Source organism: Chlamydomonas reinhardtii, chromosome 2 (genome assembly GCF_000002595.2).
Source record: "Chlamydomonas reinhardtii strain CC-503 cw92 mt+ chromosome 2, whole genome shotgun sequence".
NCBI lineage: Eukaryota > Viridiplantae > Chlorophyta > Chlorophyceae > Chlamydomonadales > Chlamydomonadaceae > Chlamydomonas > Chlamydomonas reinhardtii.
In genome coordinates this window covers 3,457,750-3,476,459 of record NC_057005.1, presented here as the reverse complement: position 1 = coordinate 3,476,459, position 18,710 = coordinate 3,457,750, and the positions used below count along the sequence as shown (strand labels likewise).

General features: G+C 63.2%; 4 protein-coding genes across 6 annotated transcripts; 3 read left to right on the top strand and 1 right to left on the bottom strand.

Annotated features, from left to right (window-relative positions):
- Positions 1–808: 808 nt before the first annotated feature.
- On the top strand, positions 809–6,064 carry CHLRE_02g095120v5 (uncharacterized protein). 2 transcript variants are annotated; one of them, XM_043059581.1, is made up of 8 exons: positions 809–1,692; positions 1,895–1,993; positions 2,285–2,383; positions 2,560–2,655; positions 2,938–3,036; positions 3,217–3,435; positions 3,649–3,747; positions 4,216–6,064. In XM_043059581.1, exons 1-8 carry the CDS (start codon positions 1,405–1,407, stop codon positions 5,299–5,301), a joined length of 2,085 nt encoding a protein of 694 aa, XP_042927213.1. In that variant the 5' UTR covers positions 809–1,404; the 3' UTR covers positions 5,302–6,064. The 2 variants fall into 2 exon arrangements, with proteins under 2 accessions (XP_042927213.1, XP_042927212.1); XM_043059582.1 differs by having other exon boundaries at positions 829–1,625.
- Positions 6,065–6,128: 64 nt separating this feature from the next.
- Positions 6,129–11,401, top strand: CHLRE_02g095119v5 (uncharacterized protein). Its single transcript, XM_043059580.1, has 3 exons — positions 6,129–6,205; positions 6,277–9,004; positions 9,238–11,401. The coding sequence occupies exons 1-3, from the start codon at positions 6,173–6,175 to the stop codon at positions 10,947–10,949; spliced, it is 4,473 nt and encodes a 1,490-aa protein (XP_042927211.1). The 5' UTR covers positions 6,129–6,172; the 3' UTR covers positions 10,950–11,401.
- Positions 11,402–11,488: 87 nt separating this feature from the next.
- On the top strand, positions 11,489–12,289 carry CHLRE_02g095118v5 (uncharacterized protein). The gene is made up of 2 exons (XM_043059579.1): positions 11,489–11,899; positions 11,995–12,289. The coding sequence occupies exons 1-2, from the start codon at positions 11,842–11,844 to the stop codon at positions 12,147–12,149; spliced, it is 213 nt and encodes a 70-aa protein (XP_042927210.1). The 5' UTR covers positions 11,489–11,841; the 3' UTR covers positions 12,150–12,289.
- Positions 12,290–13,046: 757 nt separating this feature from the next.
- On the bottom strand, positions 13,047–18,198 carry CHLRE_02g095117v5 (uncharacterized protein). Of its 2 annotated transcripts, none has more exons than XM_043059577.1 (15): positions 17,754–18,198; positions 17,574–17,623; positions 17,266–17,389; positions 17,130–17,150; positions 16,755–16,832; positions 16,299–16,625; positions 16,120–16,217; positions 15,958–16,021; positions 15,802–15,878; positions 15,653–15,721; positions 15,403–15,554; positions 15,247–15,321; positions 14,868–15,074; positions 14,731–14,755; positions 13,047–14,500 (listed from the first exon to the last, which is right to left on the bottom strand). In XM_043059577.1, the coding sequence occupies exons 1-15, from the start codon at positions 17,977–17,979 to the stop codon at positions 14,201–14,203; spliced, it is 1,893 nt and encodes a 630-aa protein (XP_042927209.1). In that variant the 5' UTR covers positions 17,980–18,198; the 3' UTR covers positions 13,047–14,200. The 2 variants fall into 2 exon arrangements, with proteins under 2 accessions (XP_042927209.1, XP_042927208.1); XM_043059578.1 differs by having other exon boundaries at positions 16,755–16,787; positions 17,266–17,289; positions 17,582–17,623.
- Positions 18,199–18,710: the final 512 nt, after the last annotated feature.

Sequence of the window (18,710 nt, the reverse complement as noted above, 5' to 3'; positions counted from 1 at the left end):
TCTTACACAATTCACATGTATAGCTGTATCTGGCCGGCGACTGGTTGAACTGACCTATTGCCCGAAGAATGGCGATGGCGCCTCAAAACCACAACACGAAGGCCTATGTGAGTGGGCTAGTCATTCGTGTGGGCATGTTAGAGCTCGTGAAGGAGATACCCTGGCGGCTGCTCCTGTGGACGTCCATACCCTGCCTGGCATCCTCCGGCCGGTCACACAACTCGAGTGCACTGTGCCTGACTCGCAGCTGTGCCCTGAAGTACTCTACTTGTTGCCATAACCCCCATGCTGTAAGAAACCCATTCAGCCACAGCATGCCTTCACTCCACGCATGCAGGATGGCAGCACGCCCCTTCACACGGAGGGTGGGAAAGTTGCCTAGCGCAGGCATCTGGCGGGGTGGGTCTGGTCTGGCAGCTAAGTTCCAGAGGCAACCTGATCCCCGCGCACGCGCAGCTGAGGTTGCTGGGGTAGCCCTGCGCAGGCATCTTGGGGTGCCATGTCCACGCATCTCGACTGGCGGGGATGGTCCGCCCAGGCATCTTAGCTGCCGTGCCCAGGCATCTGGGATGCCGGAGGTGGTCCGCCCAGGCATCTTAGCTGCCGTGCCCCCGCAGCTTGACTGGCGTGGTTTCCCACCCCGGAAACGTAGCGTGCCGAGTTTAGATTGCGGAAATGTCAGTAAGCACGGTATGCCGGGTACCCACGTGGGTGCTGGTGCTGATGCCAGTGTGCCACGGTGCCCATGGCAAGCACGCAGCTCAATCTGGCCTGCTTACTTCCTAAAGAATACTCTACACGCAGAGATTCCAAGCGCGATTCATTCAGTGTGACAACTAGGCGGAGACTGTGGGCTCGGACATGGAAACACGGTCTGGGGCCGCTAAAGCTGGGTTTAAGCCGTGGAGCCTGCTGTGATGTATTTCATAGTATCTGCTATCTGGGTGACAAGCTGTATTCCCTAGGAAACCTGACTGCGGCGCCGAGTTGGCTGTCACGCCCCGCGAACCAGTGGTTCGCAGAGAGCCTTTTGTTTCCCTGCTTGCCCAGTAGTTTTTAAACTTGCTATTGATTTACATGTAGCCTTTTTGTGGCACCACAAGCCCCAAAAGAAGGAAGCCTTGACCACGAATGTCGCAACTTCAGCAGAGTTCTGCAGCTCGAAGTATCTATAAAGGTGTTGTGGTTGCTTTAATATCAGCACGCACTCAGTATAGGCCAGCATGGTCCAAGCCCTTGACTTCTCGGCTGAGCAGTGTGGCTGTGCATGCGTGCCGGAGTGCTGGCATACCCCTACACACTGCCCGTTACCCATTCCAGACCCTCTTGCGGCATTTTACCAAGCAACTAGGTGGCTACAATAGGCAGCTCGGATGTGCTAGCAGGGGCGCCGCGGCATCTGCAATGCCTCGCGCACGCATCCGTGCTGATGGCGCAGGGTCGCGCAGGCATCTGCCATCCCTCGGTGCAGGCATCTGGACTGCCGCGGCGACCCGCTCCAGGCAGCTTCACACCCCCGCGCACGCAGCCAAATTTGGCTCGGCAGGGTACCCGGCTCACCCTTACAACCAGAGGCCACCGGCAACTTTTCGGATTTCCTACCCTCCTCTTCACACTGCTGCTTGGTATGGCAAGACGGAGGACGTGAAAGCCCTGTTGATGGCTGGGGCCGATATGGAGGCAACAAACATTGTATGTGGACGGCATCCAGTATTCGTGCATATGATTGATTGTGGGATATAGGCCTGGTCAAAGGCGGGCGGGTGCTGTGCATGCGGGGTGTCACACTATGGCGCCCTTCTCTCCCTCCGTGCATCCTCAGCGCTTGTGTAGCCACACATGATTTTGCAATGTGATGTCCTCACGTACGGTACGCGTGTGCGCCTGCATACAGGAGATGCTTACGCCCCTCCACTGCGCTGCGCGGAACGGCCATACGGAGGCTGTGAAAGCGCTGCTGACCGCCGGGGCCAACAAGGAAGCCGCGACCGAGGTGTGTACCGTATATACGGAACGTCGTAGGCACCTAGGCAGGAAGGGAGGAGGGAGGAGGGAGGAGGGAGGAGGAGGAGGGAGGAGGAGGGAGCAGGGAGGAGGGAGGAGGGTGGAGGGAGGGAGGTGGAAAAGGGAGGAGGAGGAGGGACGCTGCGAGCGCTATCGCACACCCAACCTGGTGTGGGTCGCCGGGCCGCAGCATGATAGCCATGTGTCCCTCACACGTAATTCCGGTTTCTTCACCAGCTCATTTTGCGGTGTTGCCGCTTCCCTCCCCAAACACAAACAGGAGTATAGAACTCCACTTATTTATGCGGCCACTTGCGGACATGCGGACGTTGTGGAAGCGCTGCTGTTAGCTGGGGCAGACCCGGAGACAACATGCAGGGTGTGTATTGTGTGTGACTGGCACTATCCAAAGATCAGTCATGACGGGCCGTACATGGCAGTGGCGAGGTGCAGCGTCACAGGCGTGCTCTTTGCAGCAGTGCGTTGATCCTCGGAGCTTACCTTACTTTGATAGTCACGCACGCATCCCACTTGCGCACACACGAATGCACACAGTGGGACCGTACACCCCTTCATCATGCTGCTTTGCACGGCCATACGGAGGCTGTGAAAGCCCTTCTGGCATCCGGGGCCAGCGCTACGGCCTCAATGGTACGTACACACAGAAGTTCGTTAGTTGCACTTTTACATGGGAGGCGGCGTGCACGCTCCACAGGCGGCGTGCACGCATCCGCTTCACGTGTAGCGGATGTCTACGGCGGAGGCGCAACGCATCCATGACTTCGTCCCACGACCACGCACGGCCTGAAGTGTGTCATTTCACAGCGCTTGGGCGGGATGCCACCTGTCCCATTCAGAAATTGTGAGGAGTCATCTCACTCGTGTACCTGTAAATGCAAGCATCATTTTGCACACGTACGCTCCCGCGTGCAGAACGGCATTACACCCCTTTATTATGCGGCGTGCTACGGCCATACAGACATTGTTAAGGCGCTGCTGACAGCTGGGGCCGACATGGAGCATGAAAACAGGGTATGCACATGACACTTCTCTCATCTTGGTCCATGTTTGACTGCTTGATGTCAGGTGGCAGTAGGCTGGCACAGGCAGATTCCGAAATGAACTGCCACAAGACTTGCTCAGATGGATAGATCCTTTCCTTCATTTCCGTTTTGCACACACACATACACACTCACGCACTCCCGCGTGCAGGAGGGCGACACCCCCCTCCACTGTGCTGCGCGGAACGGCCATACGGAGGTTGTGGAGGCGATGCTGGCCGGCAGGGCCAACAAGGAGGCCAGGCCGTGGGTACGCAAGAGGCAATGGGGCTATTGGGGCACGCCCCTGCACTGCGCGGCGGCTGGCGGCCATACGGAGGTTGTGATGGCGCTGCTGACCGCCGGGGCTGACACGGAGGAAAAAGACGAGGTATGTGAATGATGAACTTATTCTTTGTAGTTTTTACTAATGGATGCGGTCAATGTGCACTCTAGCGCACGGAATGCAGTCCGTCAACGAACCTGGTCTGTCTTACCTTGCACCACGATCTTGATACGTCTTTCTTTGCTTGGTATGCCAGCCGTGCTCTTCATTTCCGCCGTTTTTCAGTATCATTTCGCACACATGCGCTCCCGCGTGCAGGAGGGCGACACGCCCCTCCAGTGTGCTGCACGGAACGGCCATACGGAGGCTGTGAAAGCACTGCTGGCAGCCGGGGCCAACAAGGAAGCCATGAACCGGGTATGTTCACGGCATTCACCACCGGTGCTTGTCGAGGGATTTCGGTGTGAGGTTGCAGTTGGCTGATACACACGGCTGCACACACAGCAGCGCTCAATGCGTACTCATGCACGCGCACGTATATATGGCCTGCAGTCTGTGTATCCCCAGCAGACACCACCCTACCTCTTGGTACATATGCCCTTATTACTTCCTCTTCACACACAGCGATACATACGCAAACAGGCAGACGAAACACCCCTGCACTGTGCGGTCTCAACTGTTCGGACGTTGTGAAAGCGCTGCTGTCTGCTGGGGCAAGACACACGGTGTGCGTGTGCACTTGAATCAGTGGTTGGGTTTGCACATAGGGCAGCGGCTGGCGCTCGGCGTGCATAGCTAGCATAGCGGTCTTAGCGCTTTAAGTGGACGACCGCAAATAAATCGCATTCCCGTCTCATCCCATCATGTACTAAACTGACCACGCAGATTCGCCCCGCACGCCTCCAAGTATCCATCGAGTTGGGCCACTTGGAAACTGTGGACTTATTGCTCGCAGCCGCCAGCGCTCGCAAGGCAACAGCCTCCAGCGGCAGCGATGGCGCGTGTCAGACAGTAGCGTTTGGCACAGCGAGCACGACGTCAGAAGGCGGTTTGGCGGCCGCGCCTGGCGCAGACCCACATCCCGAGTCGCTACTTCCTGGCGCCGCCGCAGCGCCGCTGCTGCGTGAGGAGTGGGAGCCTGCGGCGGCGGGCCCTCCACCACCCGGCGGCGCTGTCATGGAGCCCGACCCGGAAGGCGGGTGGGTCCTGGGGCCAGTAGGACCGGTCGCAGCGATTGCGGCCGCTGCGGCTGCTCCTCCTCCGTCACCGCTGCAGCAGCCCCTCAGCCACTCGCTCCTGCGCGCCGTCAAGGCCGAGCCAGGTGGGTGCAGCAACGGCGGGGGCGGCGGGGGCGGCCGCGGTATGGCCGCGGGCACGGCGCGGTACGTGGCGCTGGCGGCGCGGCCGTTTGACGTTGCCGAGCTGGCGGCGCTGCAGCAGCACTACATGGAGGAGCACACGGTGGAGAAAGACATGTCCGCAGCAACCCGGCGCGGCACCCTCCGGCCCAACGTGCGGGTGGCCCGCCTGCGCCCCGCCGCCGAGAGCTCCTACCCGCAGCTGTGGCCGCACCTGCAGCGGCTGCGGCGGCAGGTCGAGGCCGAGGCGGCGGCGGCGGCGGCGGCGGCGGCGGCGGCGGGGCCAGCGACTGCGGCCAGCATGGGCGGCGGCGGGGGCGCTGACAGGGCGCCGTCAGCGGCCGAAGCGCTGCTGTTTGCGCTGCGGGTGCTGCAGGAGCACGGGCGGCTGTCGGGAATGGAGGCGGGGCCGCGAGACGCGGTGTTGGCGAGGGTGCTGCCGGGCTATGGCGCGGAACTGGCGGCCGCCGCCCGGGCCGCCGCCGCCGCGGGGCTAGCGGGCGTGGAGGTGGTGGACCTGACGGTGGCGGACGAGGTGGTGGACGTGGAGGAGTATGTGCTGCAGCAGCCGTTGGTGGAGGCGGCGCTGAAGAGGGTGAAGATTGAGGAGTGACGTGCGTGGACTGCACTGCAGTGTGGCCGTGCGAGACAGTGCGGCGCGGCGTGTTGCCGTCTAGCTAGGTGGCTGGCTGGCTGGATTGATGGCTTGCTCCGCCTGCGGGCTGATGGGTAGTTATACGGTGTTTCGGCTGGGATGGAGGGAAACTGTTTTTGTGCTGGCCGCCCGCTGTGTAGCTGTGACGCTTGCAACCAGCAGATGGAGTACCAGCAGTGGGACGATCCAGCGGGCAGGCTTAGGCGCTGCGGTTTCACCCAGATGAGCTCCCGTCAAGTACATGTAGGAGCGGGAGTACAGACTGTAGGCGCGTGAGGTACGAGCATGTGGTGGCGAGGGTGGGCATGAATGCGTTTGCACGGAGCATAAACTAGGAGCAGTAAAGGCGAGTCCCGGATGTTGGGTTCGCGCAGGACCCGAGGTTTTGTCGGGGCAGGCACAGTTGCAGGGCCGGGCCAGGAAAGGGGCCAGGGGCTGGGGTACTGTAAGGGACCAAGTCTGGAACGTGGTGACCGTGTCGAACGTGGTGTGGCTGGTGCAGGGATCCCGGGATGCTGCGAGCGGCGCTAGCTTTCCAGACTTGCGTGCTGCTAGCTGCTGGGTACACGGCCACACCGCACGGTGGAGAAAGAGTCTGTTGGACGTTGAGGAATGGAGGCAAGGCCTGGCAAGGCGTGTCCTGGGCCAGGGGCGATGCACGGCAAACTAGTCACGTCTTGTGAAATGGAGACCAGGGAGCATCAAGTCTTAGGTTAGAGCCGTGGGCATGCGCGGGACAACGATCGGGAAAGGGCCGCCCGGCATGCGAGTAGCCTATGATCTCTGCGAACGACAAAAACAACGTTGAATATATGCTGGGCGTCTCGGCATGCAGCGAGGGCGAGCGCCGCGTGAGGACCAGGTGCGCCGTTCCGAGCACGTTAGGTTATGTAAATGCCATGTAATGTAGTATATCAACATTGCTGCTCACAGGCGCTGCGACTATTCAAACAAAATGTGCAGCAGCTTATGTCAGAGTTCAGGCGCCAGCTTGCCAGTCCACACACAGCCGATTACACCCAAGTTGTGCAGCACCTTAATAAGCTAAATGGTGACCTGAACACATGGCGGGGGCTCCCGGAGCATCGCGAGGTCCGGTACCTCCCCGCCATCGACCATGTCCTCAGCAGCGACGTTTGGACTTTGCTGCTCAAATGGATGGTGTGGAGCTCGGAGCAGCTGTATGCGTCGGGCGCAATCGCAGATGCAGTAACGGCGCTGTGGGGCGGCCCCGTCGTCGCGGGCAACCTGGCCGAGCCGAGAGGTCGCAGCAGCACCCATCCAGTTTGCTCGGGCGCTATCAACGAACCCATAGTGGCGCACAGATGCGTTGCGGTGCTGGTCTACTGCTGCTTGCAGCCAGCCTCGAATCTCTTGGATGGGGCGAAAACCAGCGACTCAGCACCAGCGGCAGCACTGCCACCCCGGATCGAGTCGGAGTGCCGCTGCATGCGGGCCCTGGTCAGGTCTCAAGCCCTGCTGCAATGCCACGCTCGACTGGCGGCGCAGGCGGCGGACGCGGCCGCCGCCTGCTCCCGGGGGCAGGCCGGGTCGGGCGCCACCGGCGGCGACGGCGGCCACGATAGCGCAGGCGACGGCGACGGCGGCGGCGCCGCCGGCAGCAGCAACAGCGGCAGGTCTGCTGGTGGCAACAGCCATGGTGATGACAGAGGCGGCGCCGCGGCCGGCGGAACTGAGGGCGCGGGCCGCAGTACCCGCAACAGCCGCAGTCAGTACAGTCACCTCCCCGCAGGCGCCAACAGGGCCACGACACTTGCCGCCGACACTGCGCGGATCCTTGTCTTCGTGGGCTCTAGCCTTGACAGCATGGCGGGGTTTGCCAGCGAGTTGCTGCGGCGGCAGTGGCTGCAGGCCTGCAGCCAGCGGGGGGCTGCCGGTTCTGCAGGCGCAGCGGAGGGCCCTGGTGCCGGCGCCGAGGGAGCGCGCTGTGGCAGTGGCGGCGGGGGCAGCAGCGCAATCGGCAGCGGTACGGCAGGCGGCGGCGGCGGCGGCGGCGGCAGCGAGGTGTCGCTTGCGCGGCAGCTGCTGGCGGAGGTTGGGCGCAGCGGTTATATGGATCAGCTCGCACGGTTCATTGTGCACACAGCGGAGGTGGACGGCCGCTGGCGGCTAGCGCAGCAACAGCGGCAACAGCAGCAGCAGGTCGGCGGCGGCAGCGACAACGGCGGTGCAGCAGCGGCTGCCGCTGACGCAGCTGTTGCCTGCAGCGCAGACATTGTCATGAGCACAATCTCCACGCTCTGCAATTTCATGGGAGATGTGATACTCCTTTGGACGCGTTGCAAGACGGCAGCTGGAGCTCTCGATGGTGGAGGTAGAGGCAGCAATGCTGCTGCGGGCCCACAGCCGCCACCGCGCCTGCCCCAAGTGCCCTGGGGCGCTTGTCTACAAACCTACGCATTGAGCCAGGTGGTGGTGAGTTTGGCGGCGGCTGGCTTTGGCGGCGGCGAGCGGGGCGTGTGGGGGCTGCCGGCGGAGCTGGCGGCGGGGCTGCCGATTCTGAGGAGAGATGCAGCCTTGTCCGCAAACCAGCAGCACAGAACCGGCTTGAGATCGCAGGTTCGCGAGTTAGGTTGTGACGAGGTGCGGCACCTCCAGCCCGGCCCCTTCAGGCTGCTGCACTACGCGGTCACGGTTGGGGACCTGCTGCCTGCAAGCACCGCCGTGCGCTGCGAAGACAGCAACAGTGGCGCCGGCTTCGCGTGGCCGCACCATGAGCAGCAACAGGAAGAGGTGGAGCCGGGTGCGCCGCCGCCGCCTCGGCGCTGGTCCTTCCCGCTGTCGCCACGAGCCACGGCGGCGGTGCTGCTGAGGTCGGTGGACCTTGCGCTGGCCTCTCTGGACCTCGCCCTAGAGCCGAAGGGCGCAGGCGCGGCGGCAGGCGCGGCGGCAGGCGCGGCAGGCGTAGCGGCAGGCGCGGCAGGCGCGGCGGGCGCAGCCGCAGGCGCCGCACCTGCAGCTGCTGCAGGTGGCAGCAGCAGCGGCCGTGCCGTCGGTGCCGCAAGTGCTGCTCTGGCGGCTGGAGGCAGCGGCATTCAAGGGGGTGCCGCCAGCAGTGGCCATGGCGCCGGCGCAGGCAGCAGTAGCCGGCGGTCGAGCGGTGCGCCTGCAGCAGTTGCAGCAGTAGCACCTGCAGCAGCTGCAGCAGTAGCACCTGCAGCAGCTGCAGCCGCAGGCGCACGCCGGCAGCCGTCCGGCGGCGCCGTGCTGCGGTTCAACGGCTCGGGGGCATGGGAGGTTGCGAGGCTGATGCTGGGAGCCGCCCGGGGGGCGCTGCTGCCGCGCCGGCATGCAGAGGTGCTGGTGGATGCTGAGGCAGCAGGACGCTCCGGTGGCACTGGTGGCGGCGGCGGTGCTGAACGCGCCGGTGCCAGCGGTCGGGCTGCGCCTGCTCGCTTCCATGTGGGTGCGGGCGGGGCGGGCACAAGCGTACCTGCGGCACACGGTGGCGGCGGCGGCTGCCGCGTGTGCGGCCCGCGGCTTGAGTTGGCATATTGGCGCGCGGCGGCTGCGGTGCTGCGGCGCACCAGCTTCGGCGTGCGCGCAGAGCCGACATCAGCCGCCGGCAGTCGCGAGGAGCACAAGCGGGCGTTGATGATGGTGGAGGAATGCTTTTACCTAGACGTCGCCACGCCAGAAGGTAGGCTTGTGTGTTTGCTTGGGAGTTGCACGGTGTCCGTGTGTTGATTGCTTGGGTAGTTTGAAAGGTGGGTAAAGGAGGAAGGGCTGCGCGCATACATGGATGAATGTGCGCACATGCACACCACGCGCGCGCCTCGGCATCAGGATGATCAGGCATTCGTGAACTGCTGAGGTTCGGCCTGACACGCTCACGGTTGGATGGCCGCTGCCTGCCGTCCACACTGTGCGCAGGCTCGCCTCTGCCGCGGCGCGCGCCGCGCGGCCTGGCAGCAGCATTGGACGCTGGTGTCCTTGCGGCGTTCGAATCGGCGCTCCGCACCGCACGCGACCCCTACTTTGGATGCGACTTGATCCAGGCGTTCTTCCACCTTCCACTCGAAGAGCATCGCCTGGGCCTGCGCTGGCCGCTGTTCCAGCAGCTGCTGGCGTTCGCGCCGCCGGCCCAGACGGCGACGCTCATCACCAGCATCGGCAAGCGGCTGCACGCCGCGCTGGACGCGGGTGCGTCAGCGACGGCAGCAGCCGCAGCAATGGCGCCGTCTGTGCAGGGTGGTGGCGAGGTAGAGCCGCCGCGGGGGATGGCGATAGACGTGCTGCTGGCGTTTGTGACGCTCACGCCCACGAAGAGCCTTGCGGGCGCTCTGGGCTGCGACGCCAGTGGCGATGACGGCCGCGGTGGTGACGGGTGCAGCGGCAACGACGACGCTCCCGCACCTGCTCCGCCGCCAGCGCCACATCCGCACGCGCGGCGGGTGCGGCTGCTGTTCTCGCACGTGCTGCACCGCTGGCTGCCGGCGCTGTCGCGCGCCCTGCGACGGCCGGAGACGCTGAACAAGGCGTTCGTGATGGCAATCATTATGCCCCACACCATGTGCTGGCTCCAGCAGGCCCTCCTGTCGCTGCTGCGGCTTGAGGCCAAGGCCGCGCCATGCGCCAGTGCCAGTGCCAGTGCCAGTGCCAGCGTTAGCACCCGCGCTGATACCACCAGCGGCCATGGTGCCAGCGGCGACAGCACCAGCGGCGACATCATTTCAGCGGCTGCTTCCGCCACCGCCGCCGCCACCGCGGCAGCTTCCGCCGCGGCCGCCACCGCTGCGGCTACAGTTACAGCTACCGCAAGGGCCGTTGCGGCTACTGCCGCCGCCGCCAGCTGGCGGCAACTGCTGTTGCACGACATTGAGCTGGTGCCGCTGCTGGAAACAGGGCTGCGGCTGCTGGCCGTAACGCGCCTGGGATACCCGTTGGCTGACGATTCAGCCTTCCTCGTATGCGGCGTGCTGAGCGCGCTGACCCTCGCCGCGCCGGACGCACTGGCGCCGGTGCTGCTGCGGGATGCAGGGTCGCCGCCCGCACCGGGCCTGGCCCCCAACGACTCACCCTGGCACCCTGACTGGCTCCGGGCGGTGGTTCTCAGGCACCGGCCGGCCGATGCCGCTTTGCACCGGCTGCTGCGCGACCTGGAGTCCTTGAGGCGCGACGCTGCAGTGGCGGCGGCGGGAGCAGCGGCAGCGGGGCTAGGTGGCGGCGGCGGTGGCGCGGCGCTGCACAGCACGTTCCTCGGTGGGCCGGTTGCCCGGGCCGATGCGGTGTTCTATGCGGAAAGGGCGTACCCCTGGGCGCCGCTGTCGCCTTACGATGCGGCAATGGAAGCCGCCGCTCTGGCGGCGGAGGAGGCGACGGCAACGGCACCGGTAGCGGCCTGTGGCAGCGTGGGTGGTGCGGGTGTGCAGGAGGCGCCGCCGCCCGCGCACGCACTGCGCTGCTGCGCCAACCCGCGCTGTGTGAACCTGGGAGGAGAGAGTGAGGCAGATCTGCCGCTGCAGGCCTGTGGCGGCTGTGGGCTTTTGCGGTACTGCGGCCGCGCCTGCCAGGCAGCGCACTGGCGCGCGGGGCACAAGGAGGCGTGCTGCATTCTCAAACGCTCCCATCCTGTGCAACCATGAAAGGTGGCTAGGACAGATGTGGTCAATGTATGCGACAATTAGGTTCACAGGGTTGTGGGGTAGACGGGAAGCTGACTGCGGTATCAGTGCTGCAGTATGTACACTATCAATTGTCCGTGCCGTGAAGGACGCTTCGATCGCTTGACAACCTTGTACATGCGCGTGTGATGACTATGGACCCGCCCAGTGTATGTGAGGGCGTGAGGGAGCGACGGAGGGCGTGAGGGTTCACTAGCGGTTGACGTCTTGGCTGTTCGTGCTTGGGCGGCTCAGGTGGGGTTTGGGTTGGTTGCGCCGACTCTATGTTGCATGCGCTGGTCCATTTCCACGAGACCCCCAACCTAACACGTGGTAGCCTGGTGACTGTAGGTGCGGTGGTGTGGGAGACACGCCCCAAGATCCAGGCGGGATGAGAGGCACGGCAATGACGTCGTTAAACCACCAACACGCCAGTTAGTATTGCTGACTGCGTATACAGTCCCTATCCGCCGCCATTAGGTCATGTGGGATAGGATACTACAGGTGGCCCGCATGAGTCCGTGACAGCTTCTGAGCTTCCTAGACAGCACCCTCGCCGCAACTATCACCAAGCGCGGCACGATAATTAGAGACGGGCAGACGGCATCCCTTAAAGCCGCAGCAGACAGCCACTTGACACCCATGCAAACAGGACGGACCCTTAGCACCGGCATAAAGAGACCACCCCTTCGGCACCCCTAGATAGCCAATAGATGCGCCAATAGATGCGCCAGCAAGCAAACAAAAGACAAACACACACGCATGCGGACAGCCATAGCCGTCGCTAACTCCGTTGCCGCTCGCTCCGTCGGTCCGGCGCGCGACCCTGAGGAGATAGAAGCAACACGACGGGACACCGGAGGGCCGCAAGGGCATGGTGTGCGCCTCCGTCTTATCACGCGAGCAGCAGTGGTGCCGCGTGTACTTTGCACGTGCGGTGTGCGGCGCGGCAATGCTCGCAACTACCAACACTTTAAATGACACACGGGGATCGCAAATGGGCTTTCGCGCAACTGCCAACGAACAGGGGCGGCGCGTGGCGTGGTGGTTGGCGCGCGGCGCGAGTGGGAGCTGGCAGTTGCGCGGGGGCGCGTGTGGGAAGCTGCTGTGGAGTATGGCGGAGCTCTGCGGGCTATGGCGGTTGGCGCGCAGCGCGAGTGGGAGTGCGTAGTTGGACAGTGAGGCGTGTGGGAAGCTGCAACAGGGTACGGGGGGGCTTGGCGGAGGCTGGTGGTTGGCGCGCAGCGTGAGTGGGACTGCATAGTCGTGCGCGTGCCGTGTGGGAAGCTGCGTGTGTGAGCTGCGTGTAAACTCAGAGAGACGCATGGGGCTGACCCGGTCTCCATAAGCTGCCTCCGAGTGCACACGGTCTCACACGGTTGACAGTTGGGCTCCAGCGCGGGCGGGACTCGCTGGAGTGCATGAAGTGCCGGGCCAAGAAGGCCTAGTCGACTCCTCCGCCCAAAACCGGTGTTTATCAACACCACCCATTGCAGCAGCGCAGCTCAGCAGCGCAGCACCTCCCACACGCCGTCTTCCTGCAGGTGCGCTGCGACTCTGCATCGCGAGTGTGGCGTTACGGTGTGTCGGTGTGGTGCTATCGCCTGGCCGGGCGCCCGGAGCGTGAGGAATGTGCATCAGCAAACTTCCAGCCAGCCAGCAACTTGTCGGTACCGTAACTCCGGCGTTCGACCAGCCAGCGAAGTGTTTGCTAGTGAATGCAGCCATGCACTTCTGCTCTGCCGCTGCAAATAATTGGCCGTCTGCTGCTTGGGGGATGGGCGTCAGCTGCATCCTACGGGACCTCGCCAACCTGCCTAAACCCTGTCCCATCACACTCCCACACGCCTTTTGATAATCAATCACTCATCATAGCGGGGGCGCGGAGGGCAGCATCATCTTTCTTTTTACCTCTCGATCCCCGTCTCCATCCCCCTGCTGTCACAGCCCCGCAGTCCCTTCTCGCCTTCGCAACCTACCAAGTAAAGACTACCCTTCTAATCCATATGCCCCCGCCATCTCTTGTGTTGACGTTGCGTACCGGTACCCCGCGGCCGCCGCACGGCACCTGACTACGTTTTGGCACAAGCATTACACCACCTTTGTACGTCATTGTTGCTCACAGGCTTGGTTCTTGTCCCGCACTAGTCGCGTCACCTCCTTCCCATTCGTCAACATCTTTTCCACCACTTGCCACCAGCCAGGCCAGGGCATGCTGGTGCCGGGCATGTGCTCGGTGGTAGGGTTCCCCTGAAAGGGCAAACGCGTCTTCTTCTTCTTCAGCCACTTCCCCGTGTAAACCGACCACATACACATCCTTCCGTAATGCCCTGTGCTGCCTCCTTTTCATCGCTTTGTCCATTCCCCGGAAATTGATGCAAATGCACACGCCCGAGGAGCCACTCGCTCCACGCGCCCCACTCGGCATCCCACTCTGACTCTGGCCCCTCAGACGTCGCAATCACCTCGAGCGCTAACTGTATCTTCTTCTCTATCATTCACGCGTCGGCGCGAGCCAGACCCTAGACCCTCCCAAAAGGCTTTTGAGGGAACTAGTAGGGTAACTATCACATCAGTTGGGGCGGCTAACTGTCACGTCTCGTCCCAAAGAGGCTGGTAGGCTGCAGCGGCCGTGTTTCGGGGTCAGAGGTCGCCCACAGCTGCAACATTCCATAACTGTCTGCTCAATTCATCCATCATGCATGGCCGTGGGGGTCCCCCCCGACCCGCCCCGCAACGCACCCAACTCCACGCTGTCTTAGCACAGGCCTCGCTCTCCTCCACACTCGTTCGCAGTTGTCCAGCGGACCGGTAGTCTTCATATGTAGTAAACGAGATGCCGATGCAAAGTTCATGCTTTGTATGAATAACAAAAAAGGCTTCCACAACGCAATCACCAGGCCCCAAGTGACTGCATGGGGACGATGGCGCCGCGCGCGGACGGCTTGGCGCGTTACGTCACCCAGCGGCAGGCTTCATCGCCCCGCCCAGCCTCGTTGGCAGGCAGCTACTGATGTGCGGGCCAGAGGCCCCGCGATGCCGGCGGCAAAGAGCGGCCTACGGGAGGTCCAGGACGCTGTGCGGCATCCGCTCGCGGCCCGCCTGCTCCGACCACAGCCTAGCGCGGACTACAGCCTAGCGCTCTGCCCAGCAGCAGCCGCGTGCAGGGCCGCAGCGGCCCGCGCGTAGCGCGCGACCCCGCGCACGGAAGCTGCACTTAGCAGGTGCCACGCTCAGAGCGGCGCGCTTGCGGAAAACCAGGGGTGGCACAGCGCTTCTGCTGCAGAAGGGCGTGAGGCCGCCGCGCACGCCGTCAGCTGCGCCTTGAGCTCCACGCACTGTGCGCCCAGTGAGAGAATCTTGCACGTCTCAATCAGCTCCCCAACAAGCTGCACGTCCGACGCGGTTGTGTACATGCCGCGCTCGTCCAGGGTCTCGTCCGTCCAGCAGGCGGCGCGGAAGCTGCCCTCGCCAGCAGCCGTCTGCGCCGGCTCCCGCGCCACAGACTCCAGGTCTGACAGAATCCACGAGTCCTGGTAGTTGAGGGTGAACAAAGCATTCTGACTGACGTCTCACGCCGCACTGAGCTCTTTGCTCGCGTGGACGTGCACGCGGGCCCCCGGGGCGGCATGATGTGCCGCACGCACTCGGCATGAATCTATGCCCAGCCAGCAGCGTGCCGCGTCCCCAAAGCACGTGCGTGCGTCGCGAAGGTCCCAAACGCCTGCCTGATGCGCGCTGCCTGCTCAGCAGAAAGACCTACCTGGCCGATGCACAGCACGTTCTCCCTGCAAGATGCAATGCCACGTAGTCGGATGGGGCGTTATGCAACATGCGGTGCAGGGCCCAGACAGGGGTTCTATCAGACCGCTTCAACCGGTTGAAATCTATCGAACCCACCAGCGGATGTCGCGGTGCACGTAGCCGGCCTGGTGTAGGGCAGCGACGCCGTGCAGCACGTCCTGGATCGCCCGCCGCAGCTCGCCCTCGTTCGTGGGGCGCCGGCGATTACCCAGGGGCGCCAGGACCACCTGGTACGTGCCCTTGCTCTCGCTGAGCGTCGGCCCATCGATGGCGTGGATGAGGCCTGCAGCGTGGCGGGTCGCGCTGGGAGGGACAACGAAGTGGAACGTGGGGAGGTGAGCCTCAGCAAAGATACGACGGCGCGGGCCCGCAGATAGACATGGAGGACTGTTACAACTAAGTGCTTGCGCGGAGGTGCCCCGGTGAGCCCGCAGGTTGGTCATGGCTGCTGCAAGGGTCTGGGAGCTGCACCTACCCATACACGTTGGCCAGGTCGTTGTACTCGACACCCTTGTTGTTGCTGGCGAAGTACTTGATTTTCTTGACGACCCTGGAAACACGGATTATGAATTATCATCTTTGAATGCATCACAGTGCGTGCTTAGGCGTGGGCTGCTGTGGCTGCGCCTACCGGTCCGCGAGGATCGTGATCGTGGTACCAGGCGGGCGCTCGAGCACAGCCCCAACGGTCACAGGGTACGGCGGCAGCAGCGGCCGCAAGCACCAGCACAGCAGGCGGAAGACGTTGACCACGTGGTGCACCACCTCGACACGATCGGCGACCTGAGTGAGCAAGCGACGGGGCATCAAGCAAGCGAGTGTTCAGAGTGATCAGGAACACCGGGTTGCTAAAAGCAGCAGGCGAGCCCACAGGAACGCACCACAGAAAGATCGAACTGCTTGCTGATGCTGACGGGCTGCTGAGGCTGGCTCTTGAGGACGGCGTAGAACTGCGTGGACCATAATCGAAATAGGTAGACTGCGGTGAGTACAAGAACAGCACTTGCAGGCACTGCACTCAAGTACTCACTTGGAGCTGTGGGCCCGCAGTCGCATAGCACGGCAGATACGGCAGGTTGCCAAAAGCGATTGGCGACCACACATGCCCTGTTCAGTATCACAGCATAGACCTCAATTCAAAAAGAGGTGACCAAAGTCAACGACGAATGAATATCAATCAGCTCACCCATTTTGGAGCCAAGCTTCTCCACAGCGAGTCTCATGTCGTGGCTTTTCGCCGTGACCTCCCCCTGCGCAGGCACACAATGTCCATAGAGTAGGCACGCAAAGTCCATCATGTAGGTGCCTCACATACAGCTGTCTTCGACCCAGGTAGGTGCCAGCTCACCTTGAACACGAGCGTGTCGTCCACCCAGAAGCAGAAATTTGGGCGCAGGCGTCCGCGCGAACGGTCTGTGTCATGGTCCAGGCGGTGAGGCAGCAGCCCTGCAAACGAGCGTTCATGGCCAGGAAGGGCTTAAGGCAGGGGCGTCGGCTCGCGGCAAGAGGATGGCATGCGTGCCGCACCTGTCAGGGCCTGTAGTCGCGCAAATAGGGCGTTGATGAGCGGACCCAACTTCACAGCGAGCGCTATCTCCGATCCGCCAGGAGGCCCGGGGGTGAGGGCCGTGAATACCGTGGCCGACAAGGCGAACGCCCCAGGGGTCGCCTCCACAAGGTGCAGCACGCGGCGGCTGTCCACATCGTAGCGCAGCCAGTTGTAAGCGGACGGATCCAGCGGCAGCGGCCTGCCCAGCGGCTGCTCCAGCCAGCGCCGAAGTTCGGCAGCAGTTGCGGGCGGCGGTGTCCCGGGGACGACCGCAAGCATCGCCAGCGCCACCTCAAAGCTTCGGTCTGCATTCGTTTATTGACGATGGACATGCAAGGCGGGCCGGCACACTTAGGCAAGGGCAGGTCCGAATGCGGCAGGGCCCAGAGCCCGTGGGTTAGCAAGTATGGGCGCGCCGAAACTTATTGACGCACCGTCGAGAACTCCTCCAGGTGCAACCGCTGTGCCTGCAAGGGCGGCGGGGATGCCACAAGCACGATGGCCGCATTCTGCTGCCGGTTCCCAACGCTACAGCCAAGCCCCACCCTCGTGGAAATGCTCACCAGCAGGAGCAGGGTTAGGCACAACAGGTCCCCCTGAGACTGCAGCGTCTTGGTCGCGGGCGCGTACAACTACCCTCATACGCATTCGGATTATTGGTCGGTCGGTCGGTCGGTCGCCATCGGACAGCCACGGTGCAGCCACAGCTAGTCCCCAACTGCCGGCACGCGCTGCGGCCCATTCTGCTGCCTGGTCTCAACCAACCGCATGCCAATCCCCACCCAACAGCCTCGTGGAAAGATGCTCACCAGCAGCAGCTGTCAGCGACCCTGCAGGGGAAGGCAAGCACAACGGATCCCGGTGAGACTGCAGCTTCAACTACCCTGAACGCATCGTACACCCGTACCAAGTGAGCCTCAACAGTTCACGCGGAAAGTCACTCACCGGCAGCCGCAGACTCCGCGTGGCCTGAAGGGGGAAGCATGCAAGACAGGACAAACATCTTCAGAGAGTACTTGAGCTCGGACAAACCCAACCCGCTCGGGAAAACCCAAACAACCCCAACCCGCTGTGAGGACTTGGCAGTCAGCAGCCGGGCAATCGGTTGCAACGTGAACGCACAGCGGCAGATGTACATCCCCACGGCCAGCCTACTCCGCTCCCCGCTCCGGTGGCTGAATCGCGGGACTAAACACCTAGGGCTTGCGCTCGGAAATACCAACTCCCACTGCCAACCAACTCCCACTGCCAACCAACTCACCAGCTCTTGTCGCGCTCCCCGCGCCCAGGCGAGCCGCCACAGCTGCACGACAAGCGAGCGTCCCGGTTTGTGTGCGAGGAGGACAAGAGCCGCGCCAAGGTCAGGCGAAAATTTGCATTCCCTCCTCGGATGCCCAACTCTCTTGCCAGAGGCTTGCAAAAGCATAGCGCACCTTGAATGGCAGCTTTTAGCGCGAGCCGCTGCCGAACAGTGAGGCCTGCCGCTTGGTCCGCTTCTAGCAGACTGAAGGCTAGCCCGGCCTGTGCATGCTCGTTGAAGCCTAGCCCGGAGAGAGCCTCCACAATCGGCTGGATGAAGGTGACATTCTCTCCCACGACCGAAAGAAGGGCTTCGCGAATGGTCACCATGGCTACCACCTGCTCCTCGTCCGCGTTCATACTGAAGGACGGATCTTAGGGTTCAGCGGGATTCATTTCCTGCGTAATCTATGTTGTCCGAGAAACAGCACACCAGTATGGCGGAAACATTCAGTGCCTTGCTGGTGCGCGAGGTGCTGCGGCGCTAAGTATGTGCTGCAGCTAGCTTTCGCCAAGGAATGAAATGAAGTTGACAGGCGAAAATGAGTTTAATGGTCCGGCTCGGCGCAATGGCATGGTCGGATCTTGGCACCATGTTGGTACCTGGCCAAAGTACAGTCTTGAGTACAGTACGGACCATGTCCCTCATTCTCAAGACACTGGCCTGTAGCTGCGTGCATGCCCGGTTTCGCCCGGCTCACACACACTTTGCGGCCCGTCTGTCCCGCCGCTCTCACCTGGCATGGCGCGCGTCGCCAGCACCGGCCGCACCGCTGGTCCGCTGCCCAGCAGCCAGCGCCATCCGCAAGCCCCAGCGCGGCAATGCAGCGCGACGACAGCAGCGCCACCACCAGCCGCGCAGGGTGAAACCGGCAGCCCCGACACCAGCTCCGCCGGCAGACCCCACACACCCCGCTCGCCGCCGCCAAAGCCCGCCGCACCCAGCATGCATCACCACCACCACCCTACACCACCACCAGCCGCGCAGGGTGAAACCGGCAGCCCCGACACCAGCTCCGCCGGCAGACCCCACACACCCCGCTCGCGGCCGCCAAAGCCCGCCGCACCCAGCATGCATCACCACCACCTGC